The 16487-nt window shown below is 35.5% G+C and overlaps 1 protein-coding gene across 1 annotated transcript in view; it reads left to right on the top strand.

Moving 5' to 3' along the window:
* The window catches only part of LOC149776037 (RNA-binding protein 45-like), an 84789-nt gene that overhangs the window by 60343 nt on the left and 7959 nt on the right, over positions 1 to 16487 (top strand). Inside the window, exon 12 of the mRNA XM_089942573.1 lies at positions 13485 to 13609. Within this exon, the coding sequence (XP_089798699.1) occupies positions 13485 to 13490 (6 nt within the window). The 3' untranslated portion in view covers positions 13491 to 13609. The remainder of the gene's footprint in view (positions 1 to 13484; positions 13610 to 16487) is intronic.

Here is a 16487-nt window from a genome sequence, read left to right as displayed (position 1 = left end):
ATGATGAATGACATTAACTACACATAAGATAAAAAACTTCTTGAACAGTTGGCACTAGTTATCTTTAACAAAATTTGTCACTGGCATTTTTCTGTCATTTATTAATGTAAAGCAGTGTACTGGTAAAATAAACTTGTAGAAAAAGATATTTTGATATTGTTTAGTAAATGCTTTTATCCATTATTAGCCAGTCTAAAAGGCTATGCTCTATTTTGTTTTGGAGTTTTCTTCCTGGAGCAGTGTTTGGAATTTCCATTTGACTTATTTTTGATCATTGGAATTGCTTGATAGCAGTGATACCTTTAATTTAAAAAAAGAAAAGAAAACAACAAATTTTATATTATAGCTCTACTGGTCATACATCAGAACAACTTCTGGCATGCTCTATCATCCATCCATCCATCCACTAGCACAAGTTTGTTATTGCAAGTCTGACCACACTACTTAGAACATTTCCATGAAACTTTACATACAGTCATGTCAAGGTCCAGTTGGTCTGGTATGGCTACCACAACACCCATCTTGAAAATCTTGTTTTCACTACTTCTGAATGGATGGTTATATCAACATTGATTTTTTTATAATTGGGCCTAGTACTGACGTAATGGCTGATATGGTTCCACCACAACAGCCACCTTGATACTCTTGTTATCATTGCTGCTCCTCATTGGATGTTTATATCAGCATGGAATTTTCACAAAAAATACTTGGTTCTAAATGTAAATGGTGCCACCATAGCAGTCATCTTGTTATCTCAACTCCTGATGAACAGGAAGCTGTATCAGAATGTGGTTTTCACCAGAAGCTCTTCTTATGATGTCTAGTTGGTCCTAAATGAAAATGGTGTTAATCTGACATTGTATATGGCCACAAAAACAGCCATGTTGAAAATCTTGTTTTAGCTACTCCTGAAAGGAAAGTCATAGCAGCATTTAGTTTTCACTTGAAGAATTCTTGAGATAAGCGTTGTAGCTGCAACTAGTGCCATCTTGAAAATTTGAATGTTATTCCTCCATATTGACATTGGCTTTTCATCAGAAGAATTCTTATGGTGTCCTTCTAAAAATGATGCTGACTTGACATCCAGTATGACCACCATGGCAGATATTGTGAAAGTCATCTGATTGCTACTCCTCCTGAATGCAAATATGGAGGAACATTAGATTTTCACCATAAGACTAATTATGATATCTAGTTTTGTCCTGAATGCAAATGATGCCAAGCTAACTTCAACTTTGCCACTCAAGCAGCTATCTTGAAAATCTTCTTGTTGCTACTCTTTCAGAATGAAAAGTCATTTTGACATTTGGGTTTTCAACCCGGAAGACTTCTTATGCTACCTAATTGGTCAAGAATGAAATTGATGACAATTATTGTAACAGTGGCAGCCATCTTGAAAAACTTGGTATCACTACTCTTCCAGAGTTTATGGTCACTTCAAGTTAGAGTTTTTACAAGAATTCTTATGATATCTAGTCGGTTCTAAATGAAAATGGTGCCCTGTAGACATCCAGTGTGGGTGCCAGCAATGACATATTGACTAATTCTCCTGAATGGATAGTCATGTTAACATGGGGTTTTCAATATGGCTGCCAGAGCAGCTAATTTGAAAATCTTACCACTTTAGAATATCAGAGATGGCTTCAACACTCAGCATTTAAAATGAAGAAATATTCTTGAATTCCAGGAAATTCTTTTTAGACAATAGAGCAGTAGTCCATACAAGGAACTTATGTTTTAACATTATTGTAATCTGTTAATAAAGAGCAAAGAGATTTTCTTTACATTGTTTTCATTACCTACTCAATGAACCATGGATATTACATAAAGTATTACACATGTCCAGCCACCCATTCATTCAGCAGTTATTAGGTTTCTGTTCAATGAATTAAAAACAAGACAAACATGACCCAAGTTGTTTCAAAATGTTCCTATCATCTTTGATGGAGTTGTGTCCCTTTAATGATTTAGTCTTTTGCCCTTTAATTTATAACTATTGTTGTATATTTTTGTTGAATAGTTCATTTGTTATCCAGAGTCAGTAGTAAATGGGATGATTTTTCTCAGATGCCTATATCATCATTTTAAATTTAAATTTAACAGTAATACAATACCTGCTACTGCTGCATTGCTTTTCTTCTCTGGGACTTTAAGATCCCCCATCCAAGCTAAAGTACTCTCTCTTCCAGTTATTATTGGAGGCTTGGATCCCAGTTTGACTTCTGTACCACAGTTAATATGCAGAATATTATCATCTTTTCTTTGGATGACACACATGTTGCATGGATGCAATGTCACTTATTAAAATGTTTTGTCATTCCACCTACCTTTTTCTATCAAGTAAGTCATCCTCTCACGAGTCCTTGTTATATTTGAGAGTTATCTGTTACTTTTGTAAATTTTATTTTTTCTTCCACCTTGCTTAGCAAGTGGTGCTTCTCTAAATTGTATCCCCCTTCATTGTTCCAGTCTTAATGCAAGTATGGGGTTCTGGATATTATGTTCTTGTTGTTTTTTTTCATAAAGTTTTCTCTTTCAGATTAAAATGTTGCAAGGTGTAGAATGGGTACTCAACTCACCTGCTTAGTGCACACAGGGTGTTCATGTACAGACAAATGTCCAATGTGTTGTGTGTGAGTGTAGATGTGGGATTTGGCAAATAATTGCAACACTTGTAGAGGAACAATGATTCCCTCCATTCTATGGAGGGGTCTGAAATTTTTCCCCATTTTGGGAAAGAGTAGTGCCCTTTAAGAGCAGGAACATTATTCAGCTTGACTTTTCTAGGAGATCACCCAAGTCTAAATGACCTGGATGCTTGTTCTGATATCATCAGTGCCTATGAGGGCTTGATACTTGGCTCCTCCCATGGGAGGCAGATCACCTGTGAGCAGTGTCCTGGTGAATATGATTAGTGAATTGCACCCTCTTGAGAAGGGCAGACAGCAATTTCATTCAGATAAATCTGATGTAGGTTCGTCCATCAGATCTTCGTCACTGGACCAATCTTTGTATAGTGACCAATCAGCGATCATCCACTAGTCACCTTACTTAAAATATTGGTCTACTCCAGATGATTTAGGGAGATGAAAAATATTCTTATTTATCTGGAAGGTCCAGTTGTAAGTCAGTGCCATCACCCCCTACTGAAGGTCTCCAGATAAGGACACGACTCCATTTCCACGTCATCCTTTCTGTAGTAAGATACTTGGACAAACAGTCATGTCTTGGCTCAGGATTGGGCAAAGGACAATGGTTATTTCCATAATAGTGGACTTGAATGAGTCAGTGGAAGAACCAGTGATTTCAATGCTTCTTCTTCCTTTGGGGTCTCTTGCCCCTCCCATCTGGTAGAAGAAAGTCAGGAAGTTTGATAAGGTACCAAACTTTACTTTTGTCCTAAGCCTTTAATCATTCAGGATAAAAAGATTAAATTCAGTCTGGAGAGTCTCTCCAGGGTAGCATCACACCCCAGACTTTCTGTTGCTCCCACCGTCAACTGTGTTCCAGGAGCTTACACAAAGACAAGAGTTTGACAGGCATCAGAAGGGTTGGTCTGCCCCCCCCCCCCTCCATTATACTTCATCCATTGGTTTCTTTGTCCAGTTAAAGTATCTTCTTACGAGCTTGGCTATGAAGTCCCTCACAGTATGGATGCTGGTTCATAACAAGTGCAGATATAGGTGGGAACCATGGCTTTCCTCCCCAGTTAAAACCTTGGATAAGCCCATATTCTTGTCATGAAAGCTTCACATGCTGATCTCTTTTAAGTGGATTCCTTCAGTCTCTTGAAGGAAGAATCAATGTTTCTGGTGACACTTAAGCAACTTCTGGAAGCTGTAGCAAAGTCATTACGGCAGGCACTTTCTGTGTCCATGGTGTTGTCTACAGAGTGACTTCACCTTCACACCTGGGATCTGGTTTTCATCACTACCTGAACTATTGAACTCAGGATCAGCCACAACCTCCCCACCTTCCTCAACCCAAACTAATTTCTGTCTACCGATTAATTAGATTCAGGCAGGGGCACTTACCTTGAGTCAGAGGGCATAGTTCTTAAGAGATTCTAGAACCAAGATGGAGAGACTGATCACATAAAAATCTTGGAAATGCTGGCGGAGCTTCTAACCCAACAGCTGTGTTAACCTCATAAGGCATCATTAGCCTGATGGTTGTCTCAGATAACATGTCAGTGGTAGTGTGCCTCAGGCTGCAAGGAGGTACACATCTTCACTCATTTTGGAAGTTTGTGACATCCTGTAATGGGTACCCTCAGAGGAGTTCACTATCAAATTCTGCCCTGTTTCAGGCAGGAGGAATATCCTGGTGGACAATTTGCCTGCACATTGTCATGCAATCCTCACAGGAGAGTCTTTACACCAGTCAGTTGCAGACTATCTTTTCCAACTGCCATGGAGACCTGTGGCATACTTGTTTGTGATGAGACTTCTAAAACAATCTCCCCTATTATGTCTCTCTAGTCCAAGATCAGAGGGCCTGGGTAGTCTACACTATTAGCCTAAAGTAGGATCATCTTTGGCCTCACTAGTCATGGTTCAGTGACCTTTTAAACTTGTTGGCAGAGGAACCCAGAAGATTACAACAGAAAAAGGACCTGCTGTATCAGCTGAAGGGGTCTCTTCTCAACAACAACAGCCCCAGATTCTCCACCTTCACATCTGACTCATCTCAAGTGATCAGTCCCTTTGTACCAGTTCTCAAGTGATCAGTCCCTTTGTACCAGTTCTTAAGTGATCAGTCCCTCAGGACCAGTTCTCAAGTGATCAGTCCCTTTGAACCAGTTCTCAAGTGATCAGTCTCTTTGGACCTGTTCTCAAGTGATCAGTCCCTCTGGACCAGTTCAAGCAATTTTGCCAACTACATCATCGAGTCTAGTAGGCAATCACTTCCAAGGTCTACAATGCAAAGTATGAAATATTCTGCAGTAAAACATGTTGATCCTAGCTGCCCCCCTCCCACTTATTTTCAATTGTAGATTTACTTACCTCTCTTTTTGATGTTTTGTGTCCACTGTTTAGTGGGTGTAGGGCAGCCCTTTCTAACCCTCTAAAGTTCTCAAAGAGTCCCCACATTGTGTCAGACCCAGATATTTCTGATCTCATCAGGTATCTTGAGCGTCAGAGAACAGTATCTTGAGCATCAAAGATCAGTATCTTGCTCACTAATGCCAAGATGGAATCCTTTGTGCATTCTTTGGGCATTGTCAGATCTTCCATATGAAGTATTAAGTGAAGCTTACCCTTTAGATGGTTTCCCTGCTGACCATAGCCTCAGCAAGGAGAGGGAGGGACCTTGAAGCCTTGTCAGTAGAAAACATCTCCTTATGGTTCAGTGGTTATCATGATTTGATTTCTGTCCTTTGCTAGCCTAGGTTTCTGGCCAAGAATCAGCTACCTTCATTTTCTCAACTCCTTTTTGATATCCCTAGTCTCAGTTGTACCTCTGTTGAGGATGAGCAAGATTGACTCAATGAGAGTTTTGAAGGTTATGTTTGACCTCTTCTAAATGAAGTAGATAGGGTTGGAACAACTCTTTCTACCTGTTAAGGGTTCATTATTGTCAGGTGGATTGTCTTCACTGTCAAGAGAGCTTATCAGTCCTTAACTGTGATGGACCATTCTTTTCTGAAAATTACACCCCATTGTGTGAAGCTATCGGTACATCTTGGGCCTGTTTGAATCACTCCTCTTTGCATGATGTTATGAGAACCATCTTTTGGCAATCTCATAATACCTTCTTTTACCTTCTATCTTCGGTACATCTAAGCACAAGCATCTTCTCATTGGCCCTGAAGTGACAGTACAAGTGGCTCAACCTTTTACCAGCTTACAGTAGTGACAACTCCAACTGTAATGGTAAGTGGCAGATTTGTTGAGGCCATCCTCCTCCTTCCTTATTGGTAAATTCTGCAGTAGTAGAGGTGCTGTATTAGTACTATTAAAATGTATTGGGTGTGTGTGTGTGTGCATAAAGTAATTTTTACTATGTAATACTTAACTGCTACTATTGCAAAGATTCCCACCACACTCTGATGTCCTGTATACTCAGCATCCAAGTACAAAGAGGATAGTATTCTGTATGCTGGCTGTAATGCAGGAGCCAGACTGCGATCTGGTTCTTTTCAATTTTGGCACTCTGATACTAATTGTAGGAGGAAATAGTTTAACTTGGATGGGGGACCATGGGTTCCAGAAATGGAAAGGAATGGAATATGAGCTGTTAAGTATTATATTTTTAAAATTAGTTCCCCCAACCCCATATTTAATCTGATTCCGGAAAAGTTTTTTTTTACTAATGACTTTCATTTCACAAATTATGCTATTCCTAGGTCATAATTTCATTAGTTCACCTGTCCGTAAGGCTAATCGAACTTATGGCATGGTTCTTAGTCATATGTAATCAGTTCCAATTGTTTTCTTTAGAATTTGACCAAATGTGACAATAAGCATCTTAGCATGAAGTTTTTATTCAAAAATGACCAACAATACAAAAGACACAAAACCTTGAAAAATGTTCTCAAAAACTGCTCAATAGATTTTGACTAATTTGGAAAGGGAGCATCCTAGTTTAAATGTCTCTAAAAAATTTCAAAAGATGCTTGCCTGGCGTCAAATATGGTCACCATCGCTCATGTAGTAAACCTTTAACTGATTAATGAAAAACCACAAAGAAAAATTCAGCCATATTTGATAGATTGAATTCTAGCATGAAGGTTTTTCAAAATTTGTTCACATAATACCTTTTCACTGTCAAATATGGTCACCATTACTAAAAAAAAAAAGAAAACCTTAAAAAATGACTTTATTTTAAAAGCCAGACATAATTTTAGAAAATTTGAGAGAGATGATTCTTGTGTAGATGACTTCTAATTTTTCTTACAAATATTACTGGTCCACGTCAAATAAGGCTGCCATTACTAAAAACAGGAAATAAAAAATGAAATCTTTAAAAAAAAAGCACTGAACAAAATTTGATCATATTTGACAGAAGGTATCCTGGCATTGAGGCCTTTCAGACTGATATAACTGTTACTATAAATAACCACCATTACTAAAATTATAAAACCCCAAATAACTTCAGATTGATATAACTATTACTAAACTGCCAGCAAATATGATCACCATTACTGAAATTATAAAAACCCAAATAACTTCTTCAGAATGCTGAACAGAATTTGATTATGTTTCACAAATCATCCTGGCCTGGTATCCATTTGAATTTGTAGAAATGATCTGTAATATGATATGGCTGCTATTGCTGAACACAGAACAGCCATGAAAGATTTCTTTAAGAAAATTTAATAACGTTGAGTAGAATTTTGCCTGAACATGATGTTGGTATTTTGTAATTACGGACTATTGAGGTTTGAGCAATGGGACATTTCTTTGCCTTTTCCATTTGAATGTCCTTGTCATATTCCATTGTTTGCTGGAAAAGAATAATGGCCTCTAGTCTGTGTTGGTTGTAGTATCATAGTAGCTTAATGATCTCAAATGGACTAGATGATGTATATCAATAACATGTAATCAGTAGTCTCACATTATTGGAAGCTTAATGATCTCAAATGGACTAGATGATGTATCATCAATAACATGTAATCAGTAGTCTCACATTATTGAAAGCTTAATGATCTCAGATGGACTAGATGATGTATCATCAATAACATGTAATCAGTAGTCTCACATTATTGGAAGCTTAATGATCTCAAATGGACTAGATGATATATCATCAATAACATGTAATCAGTAGTCTCACATTATTGGAAGCTTAATGATCTCAGAGAGACTAGATGATGTATCATCAATAACATGTAAACAGTAGTCTCACATTATTGGAAGCTTAATGATCTCAAATGGACTAGATGATGTATCATCAATAACATGTAAACAGTAGTCTCACATTATTGGAAGCTTAATGATCTCAGATGGACTAGATGATGTATCATCAATAACATGTAATCAGTAGTCTTACATTATTGGAAGCTTAATGATCTCAAATGGACTAGATGATGTATCATCAATAACATGTAAACAGTAGTCTCACATTATTGGAAGCTTAATGATCTCAGATGGACTAGATGATGTATCATCAATAACATGTAAACAGTAGTCTCACATTATTGGAAGCTTAATGATCTCAGATGGACTAGATGATGTATCATCAATAACATGTAAACAGTAGTCTCAAATTATTGGAAGCTTAATGATCTCAGATGGACTAGATGATGTATCATCAATAACATGTAAACAGTAGTCTCACATTATTGGAAGCTTAATGATCTCAGATGGACTAGATGATGTATCATCAATAACATGTAAACAGTAGTCTCACATTATTGAAAGCTTAATGATCTCAAATGGACTAGATGATGTATCATCAATAACATGTAAACAGTAGTCTCACATTATTGGAAGCTTAATGATCTCAGATGGACTAGATGATGTATCATCAATAACATGTAAACAGTAGTCTCACATTATTGGAAGCTTAATGATCTCAGAGAGACTAGATGATGTATCATCAATAACATGTAAACAGTAGTCTCACATTATTGGAAGCTTAATGATCTCAGAGAGACTAGATGATGTATCATCAATAACATGTAAACAGTAGTCTCACATTATTGGAAGCTTAATGATCTCAGATGGACTAGATGATGTATCATCAATAACATGTAAACAGTAGTCTCACATTATTGGAAGCTTAATGATCTCAGATGGACTAGATGATGTATCATCAATAACATGTAAACAGTAGTCTCACATTATTGGAAGCTTAATGATCTCAGAGAGACTAGATGATGTATCATCAATAACATGTAAACAGTAGTCTCACATTATTGGAAGCTTAATGATCTCAGATGGACTAGATGATGTATCATCAATAACATGTAAACAGTAGTCTCACATTATTGGAAGCAGAAAATTTCAGTGTTACTTTTAATTCAGTGTTGCTAGGATAACGGCAAGAATTAAAAGTGCAGGTATTTTATTCATGGGTAAAATTTTAATTTTTCTGAAATCTTAGTTTTTACTAGAATCTGTCCTTTGCACATCCAGATGGATGTAAGTTCACCAAAGAATTCCCATTTTTGTGAAGTATCATTATTATTACATCGGAGACCAAAGAGTTCCCATTTTTTTGGAAGTATCATTATGATTACATCGGAGACCAAAGAGTTCCCATTTTTGGGAAGTATCGTTATGATTACATCGGAGTCTCATACAAAGCATTGACGTTACTCGACTCGCATCATAAAGAGGTGACATTCTGATTCAGGTTTGAGGTTACACAGAAATTGCCCTTATGCAAACAATTTTAGAAAATAAAAAATTTATAATATAGGATGCCAAACTTTTGATGAAACAAGTTGTATAAATCAGAAAAATTAAATTGAATCATCTGTACACTGTAATTTAAATCTGAAGACAAATATAAAATATTGCAAGGAACACTGTATGCAGATTAAATAAATTATAGATAAATTGAATCCAGATAAACAATTGAGTATGGGTGATCTGGTGATTGAATTTGCTATGTTGTATCCAGCCATCTTGCGATTGATCTAGCTTTGTTTTGTGGAGCAATCTTGTGATTGAATTTGCTCTGTTGTGTCCAACTATCTTGCAATTGAATTTACTGTATTATGCCTTTTAGTGGGCTTAGCCCAACCAAACTAGGTGTTGTTTGTGTGTCAAAGATGCACACCAATAAATAGGCCAGGCTTGCTATGTGGTGTCATTAGGCAAGACACTTTTTTCCTATTTCCCAACAAAAAACAAAGTAAAGCCACTAGTAAAAACACCTTAAAGTGGACTTTGCCCAACCAAACAGATATTTTAAAATGGTATTGCCTTATTCAAATACCTAAAATATTTGTTATTTTCATAATATCACATATATGGGATTAACTTATAAAATTTCGTATATTTAATGTTATTATTTTAAATTCATGTTTGGATCTTTAAAGCTTTTATAAATAAAATAACCCAAGTTGCTTTACTCCTTAAACACATCCAAAGTTTTTATTACTAAGAGCCTAAAAACCCATGATGTTACTGAAATTTCCTGAGATATTTATTCTTCATTCTGATCTGATCAATAGTGGAGATTTAACCCATTTTCTTCTAGTCACAATTTAGTACAATAACCACAGTGTTAACCTGACTGTTTGGGGTAAGAATCTTAGTATTTTTTAATCAGTGACCCCAGGAGTTTAGGGAAAGTGGAATCCATGCCAACTGCATAAAATGACTCCCATTATTATGCCAGGTAAATGTATATTATATTTCAAGGGTAGGGTTATGAACAGTTTTAAAGTAATCAACCAGACAGTAGTCGGCAAGTCAATGCTGTGTGCCTGAATGGTGGCTTTTAATACCAAGAAAGCTTATATTGTTGCATGCATTTCATTTATTATCCCAAAACAAGTAAACCAAAAATCCATTCTCTGGCAACTTAACATATGCTAATTAGGCTTCAACTTAAGTCAACAGCGAAGTAATACCATCATGTACATTTTATCCATTTCATTTGAGTCATGAAGAAAATGAATTATACTTACAGTTGAAAAAATGTAACAAAAGAATTTGCCACGTTTTATCTTATGTATAGTCCAAGAAAGAAGATAAGTGTTTGAAACATTAATAGAAAACATTGCAACTGAGTGTTCTAAGCAATTTTTCCCACCCCAGTTTCAGTATATGTATGAATGTACATTTATAAAACCATAGCATGTGAGTTAAGGAAGTGAGCAATTTCCTACCCACTTAGGCCTCTTTTTCTACCTTCTTTTTTATTCATGTTTTCTTTCATTAACTAATTCAATGAAGTATTTTTGAAAATTAACAAAGTAGCCACATCTGTGTATATATACATTATTACACAAATGAATCAGTTTAGTAATTAATTAGGATATAATAATTAATTGATCATTAAATACAGTTTTGTTATGTTAATAAATATCTGATTTTGATATCACTAAAAAAACTGACAGGATGTTAACTATTGCAAGAACTGTTTTATCACTCATGGACAGCTGTCAGTCACTTGATCAATCAATCTTAAATTCATTACTGAATTACTATCATTTTGAAGAAACTTTTTACATGTGATACTTTCATTTTGTGACACAACTATGTTAGAATGAAAAAGTGATGATGTTCATTAAATCAATATAAAGTATGACAGACAAACAAACAGGTATAAACAAGATGCACAATAATTTCCTTGCTAAAGGCCTTTTGAGAAATATTTGTAGTAACTTAGTAAGGTTCACATGAGTAAAACCACTGATTTGATTTTTTTCCAAGGTTAAATGGGTTCTAACTAAAATACAAGTAACTGCAGCTTTGCTATCTTTTGACAGCCATATTTTGTTTTATCATTACACTTTTCTAGGAAATGCCTAGGGTATATTGATAGTTGCCATTGTCTGTCAGTCCAGTAGCCTGCACTTTACAGTATGGCTTTATGTCTACAGTTTGGATGGCTTAAAATAAATGTGGCCCAGAAGGTGATCACTGATGGGATAACATTAACATCCATGTCTGGGATTTTTGGCAGGTGGGTTATCATAAAATGGGGATTAATATGGTATATATCCATGAAAATTGTGCAGATGTTTCGTCTAAAGTACAGCGCAGTTATTCCAAATTGTATGAAAGTGAGTCATTATGACATCATAAGGTTTGCAAACAGACATGACCTCTGCCTTGGTTTGATTTAAGCGTTCATAATTCCTTGATGAATCATAGGTACCATAAATCACATTTGGTAACTTTGCAGATGATTGGCGAGAATAGAAGGTAAAAATTTATCTGATGCAAAAATGGAAAAAGAAAATCAGATGCAGAGAAGTCAGTGAAATTAGTCACTAGTTGCATTTAGAACCAGTAACTCTCACTACCAAGAATGACAACTTAAACAAGGACCTGAATTGTGGGCATTGTCCTAAAAAATGCCTTCTGCCCCCTTCCACCTCTGCCTTAGTCATTGGAGCAAAACACTTATTATTGTCTTACTGCCACAAATAAGGTACAAAAAATGCACATTTCAGGTGACAAGTTGTTCTCCTCCTCAGTGTTAAAGTTTGTATTCAAGTCTTTGCCAGATACAGAGGGACACATTGCATAATGCAAGGGAGATACATGGAGACACATTAGTGTGATAAAGTTTTTGCAAGCCAGACACAGGGGAATACATCATTGCCTGATGCAAAAGATATAAATGGTGAGACATCCATGTGGCAAAGATTTTGCTAGCCAGATAAAGTGGAGAAACCATAATGCCCATGTACCAGAACAACAGGGTGAATCATGTTCATGTATCATTTTCAACTTTGGTGTTTATTTTACATATCTAACCTCTGATTTTGACAGAGGTATGGGTATATTTTCAAGGTAAATATGGCTTCTGTGTTTTGATCATAACATTCATTTGGTTGTTTCAGGTGTCGAGTAGCTATAATTTTTAATGCCAACATTTCCATTTTATATATTATCATGTCATGATCTAATTTGTCAATTCATCTGTCCGTCTAATGTCATCTGTTTATTTATGTCTTCTTTCCAGAAGATAATATTTGTTTTAGACCATTGAGTACAACCAAATGTGAATGGCCTGCACCTGGGGAAAGAAAGGATGATACAGATTAAATGTCAAGGTCACACTGACTACATAAACCAAGAGAATGGATAATTTCGACACTAATTTTAGTACATACCACATTGGTCAGATTTTGTAAATAGCTTGTACTATGTATAAGACAGAAAGTTTTTTGACTTTTGATCAGATTATTAAAGGTCAAAGTGATGGTTACATGACCAAATTAAAAATGGTTTTTGCACAATATCATTCATGTCCTTGAACCCTAACTAAATTTTGTAGATGGTTCACTCTTTGGATAAGGAAGGCAATGTATTGATAATAGGTCTTGATCATGTACACAGACATGTTCTGTAGAGTAAATATACTTACAGTCAACATAATTGATTTACTTTTTTGGACATGGTAAAGGTGTACATTGTATGGTACAGGTGGATAAGGTATGGAACAGGTGTATAATGTACCCTTCAAGGTGCTCTTATTACCTTGAACTGTGCCACAACTAGATATTACTTGCAGACTGTATTCAGCATTTTCTTTTGATTGATGGATTATGTATAAATCTCAGATAAAGGAAAGTTTTGTTTTCTGTAAACATGAAGTTCTAGTAAAGAAATCGTTGTTTCATTGGTTTTGGAATGCTTGATTTAGCATATAATAGTCTGAGAGAATGAAAAGTTTTGTGTATACTTAACAAGGAAGTGCTAGTAAAGAGTTAATTATTCCAGTGGCTTGTATCAGTCATTAATTAATATCAGCTTGATCAAAGAAACAATGGCAGCCACCTTGTTAGTCTTTGTACATATTTGTATCAGTTATGTGTAAATGAATATTATAATACTTTACTTTTTTGTTAGATGTGAAACTGACTTGGTACACAGTGAAGGACAGAAGTTTTAGGCGACTATCAGAGATGGGCATAGTGGAAATGATGTTAGCACAATGGCAAACAAGTGGAAGCTGGAACAAAATGGAAAACAAGGTGAGAAAATGTACCATGAGAAAATTTATTGTTTTAATGTATGTGTGCAACATTGGTGAAAAATGATGAAATGTAAGTTGGAAAGAGGTAATATTATTCTAGGCAAAAACCTAGAATCTTGGGTAAAGCAAAATCAGTAGTTATGTATGGAAGTGACCAAAGGAATTGGAAAACCTTTGTGTCTGGCTGCATAAGATTAAATCAATTTGATTTAGAGTGGCATAATAATAGGGAAGTGTGTGGGGGAAGAGCAACACAAGAATTAGGCTAGTTCATGGAGAGTCAATTAAGAATTAAAGTAGAGGGTGCAAGGCAACATAATTTTGGGGAAGTGGGTGTAGTGCAGCATGAGAATTTTCAGTTTGTTACATGCACTACATTTGCTAATAATATTGAAGACTTTACCATAGTGTACTCGTCAGACTTACCATATTGCACTCATCAAACTTACCATATAGCACCCGTCAGACTATCATATTGCACTTGTCAGACTTACCATATTGTATTCGTCAGACTTACCATATTGCACTTGTCAGACTTACCATATAGCACTCGTCAGACTATCATATTGCACTTGTCAGACTTACCATATTGTACTCGTCAGACTTACCATATTGTACTCTTCAGACTAGAGTGAATCTTGAAAAAATCTCATGTCCTCTCTCACCTTCTACTTGTATAATTGGACAAGAGAATTTTGTAGCCCTGAAAGTATAATAACATAGAAATTGGGATAAAGGTTTCAGAGTAAAAAAATAACTGGGGGAAGTAATGTTGGGCAAACAAGAATTGGAAAGTGTGTGTCTGAGACTAAGAGAACAGAGAAACTAAAGTCGTATAAATAAAGACAGAAATTCCAAGTTCAATGGAAGTATATTTGAAGTACCATCATTTATCAAATTTATCGGATATGAAGAAAAAAATTAATATTAAAATAATTAATAATTCAAAGAAATTTTTTATTTCTAATCTGATTTGAGGCGTTTGGCAAGTTTTTTGCTGGTCAGAATGAGCCTGGTGAACTAGTTTGCATTATGTTCATGCGTGCAAAATGCACACCTATATAATGATGTTATGTAATGACTCCATCCATTTTCTTTTCAAATTTGTTCAGTAAAATGCATTATTTCCTTGGCAGAGAATTTATTTATCGTTCAAAACTGCTAGTGAATATTGGTTTTATTTGTAGATTTCTGAGTGATTGGTCAGTTTTTTGTTATTATCAAAGATCTTTCATTAATAATTTGGTCACAAGCTTGTTTTATAAACACATTGTTTTTAATCCCCGAATGATTTTTTACAAAATGTAACTGATAGATTTAAGACTGTTGCATTGTGGTGCAGCTATATATTCTGCCAGTTCAATTCTTTTTTACATTTATGTTTAGAAACCAGTGTTTCAGGTTTGTGCGGGTATTTTGTAGTTAAATATGCTTAGGTTGTCCAAATTTGTTGGTTTTGTTCAATTAATTGACCATGTTTTGCTTCTTTGCTACATTCAAGAAGTTTCTTTATTGTTTTAACTTGCATAGAGAACATGCATGGGTCATTCAAACCCACATTTTCAAGTAGATCTGTGATCTTGATTTACCAAGGGTCACAGAACATACTATGAAAGTTTTATCCATAGTTTTTATATGTACATGTACTACTTTTTGTCAGCTGTCTTTTTAATATCTAATCATGCACGTTTGCACAGATTTAAACAATTATAAACATGTACACACTAGTCTGTTAGGGTGGTCCCCCTTGCAAGGCGAGACCCCTTTTGTGATGGCATAATAAAAGGTGTGTCATATATTTGCAGATGTGCAGGTAGTGTGTGCAAATATATATTTTTGGACAGTCAGACTTATCTGATAATGGAGTGTGATGAAGTTGTGTCTCATAAAGGAGTGTGAGTGGGTAGACCTTTTAGTTTTTCTAGAGATGGGGGGTTCTAACAGTAACAAGTGGGACGGTATTAGGTTTGGGGTGGGATGTGGTGGGAATGATAAATATATGAATAGTGATAATCTTTACCAAGTACCAACAACAATTTATGAATCGGTACTGCTTATCTAATTATCTGCACAAAATGGCATGTCTCTGAAACCTCACTATTAAATAAACTCAAGGGACATGAAGGTTAAGTCATTGGAGGACAGGTGTCCTCAATATGGAGGTTCATTATGTCTGTAAAATAAAGAACAAAGTCTTTATTCAGATAGCCGTTCATTAGCAAGTGTTCTTTATGTAGAGGTATCATATAAGACAGGTTATACTGTTTTTATTCAGCAAGTACTCATCATCCCACAATGGTCATGTCATTGATGAATCAACTTCCTATTATAAAATTCCAGAATGTTTTACATTTGTCTGATCAACTTCCAATTTTTTTATCATTCTATCATCATTAGTGGCAGTAAGTAAAGTTGGTGCTCGATTTGTATTTTTTTTAAAAGTTATTTGTGATATGTTGATATTGTATACAGCCACTGTCAACATAAAAACTGGACATTGAACTTGAGGACTTATGCTACAGAAAAACATTAGTGAATAAGAGAGGGCTTGTGACATAAAAAACTGGGACATCTCTTGGCTGTTACAAGCTGACACAAAGCATTCACAGATTTACTTTTATTCCATAAATTATTTGTTAGATGCTAAATATATGACTTTGCAGGGCCCGAAATTAGCGATAGTCTGCTAGCCCGAGGCGAACAGATTTCCTGTTGGACTAGTAACTTTCATAATGTTAATAGATGGGCTAGCAAGTTTTGGTTATCAATAGTCAGCGTTTGTTTACGCCATTCCCTAATAAAGACTTGACTTAGCAGATGTTCTGAAGAATCAAAGCAGTGGCTATTGTAAACAGTCATAAAATATTAGCATGAGA

The sequence above is a fragment of the Sinohyriopsis cumingii genome, chromosome 18 (genome assembly GCF_028554795.1).
Source record: "Sinohyriopsis cumingii isolate HCF-2022 chromosome 18, ASM2855479v2, whole genome shotgun sequence".
Taxonomy (NCBI): domain Eukaryota; kingdom Metazoa; phylum Mollusca; class Bivalvia; order Unionida; family Unionidae; genus Sinohyriopsis; species Sinohyriopsis cumingii.
This window is presented reverse-complemented; position numbering and strand designations above follow the sequence as displayed.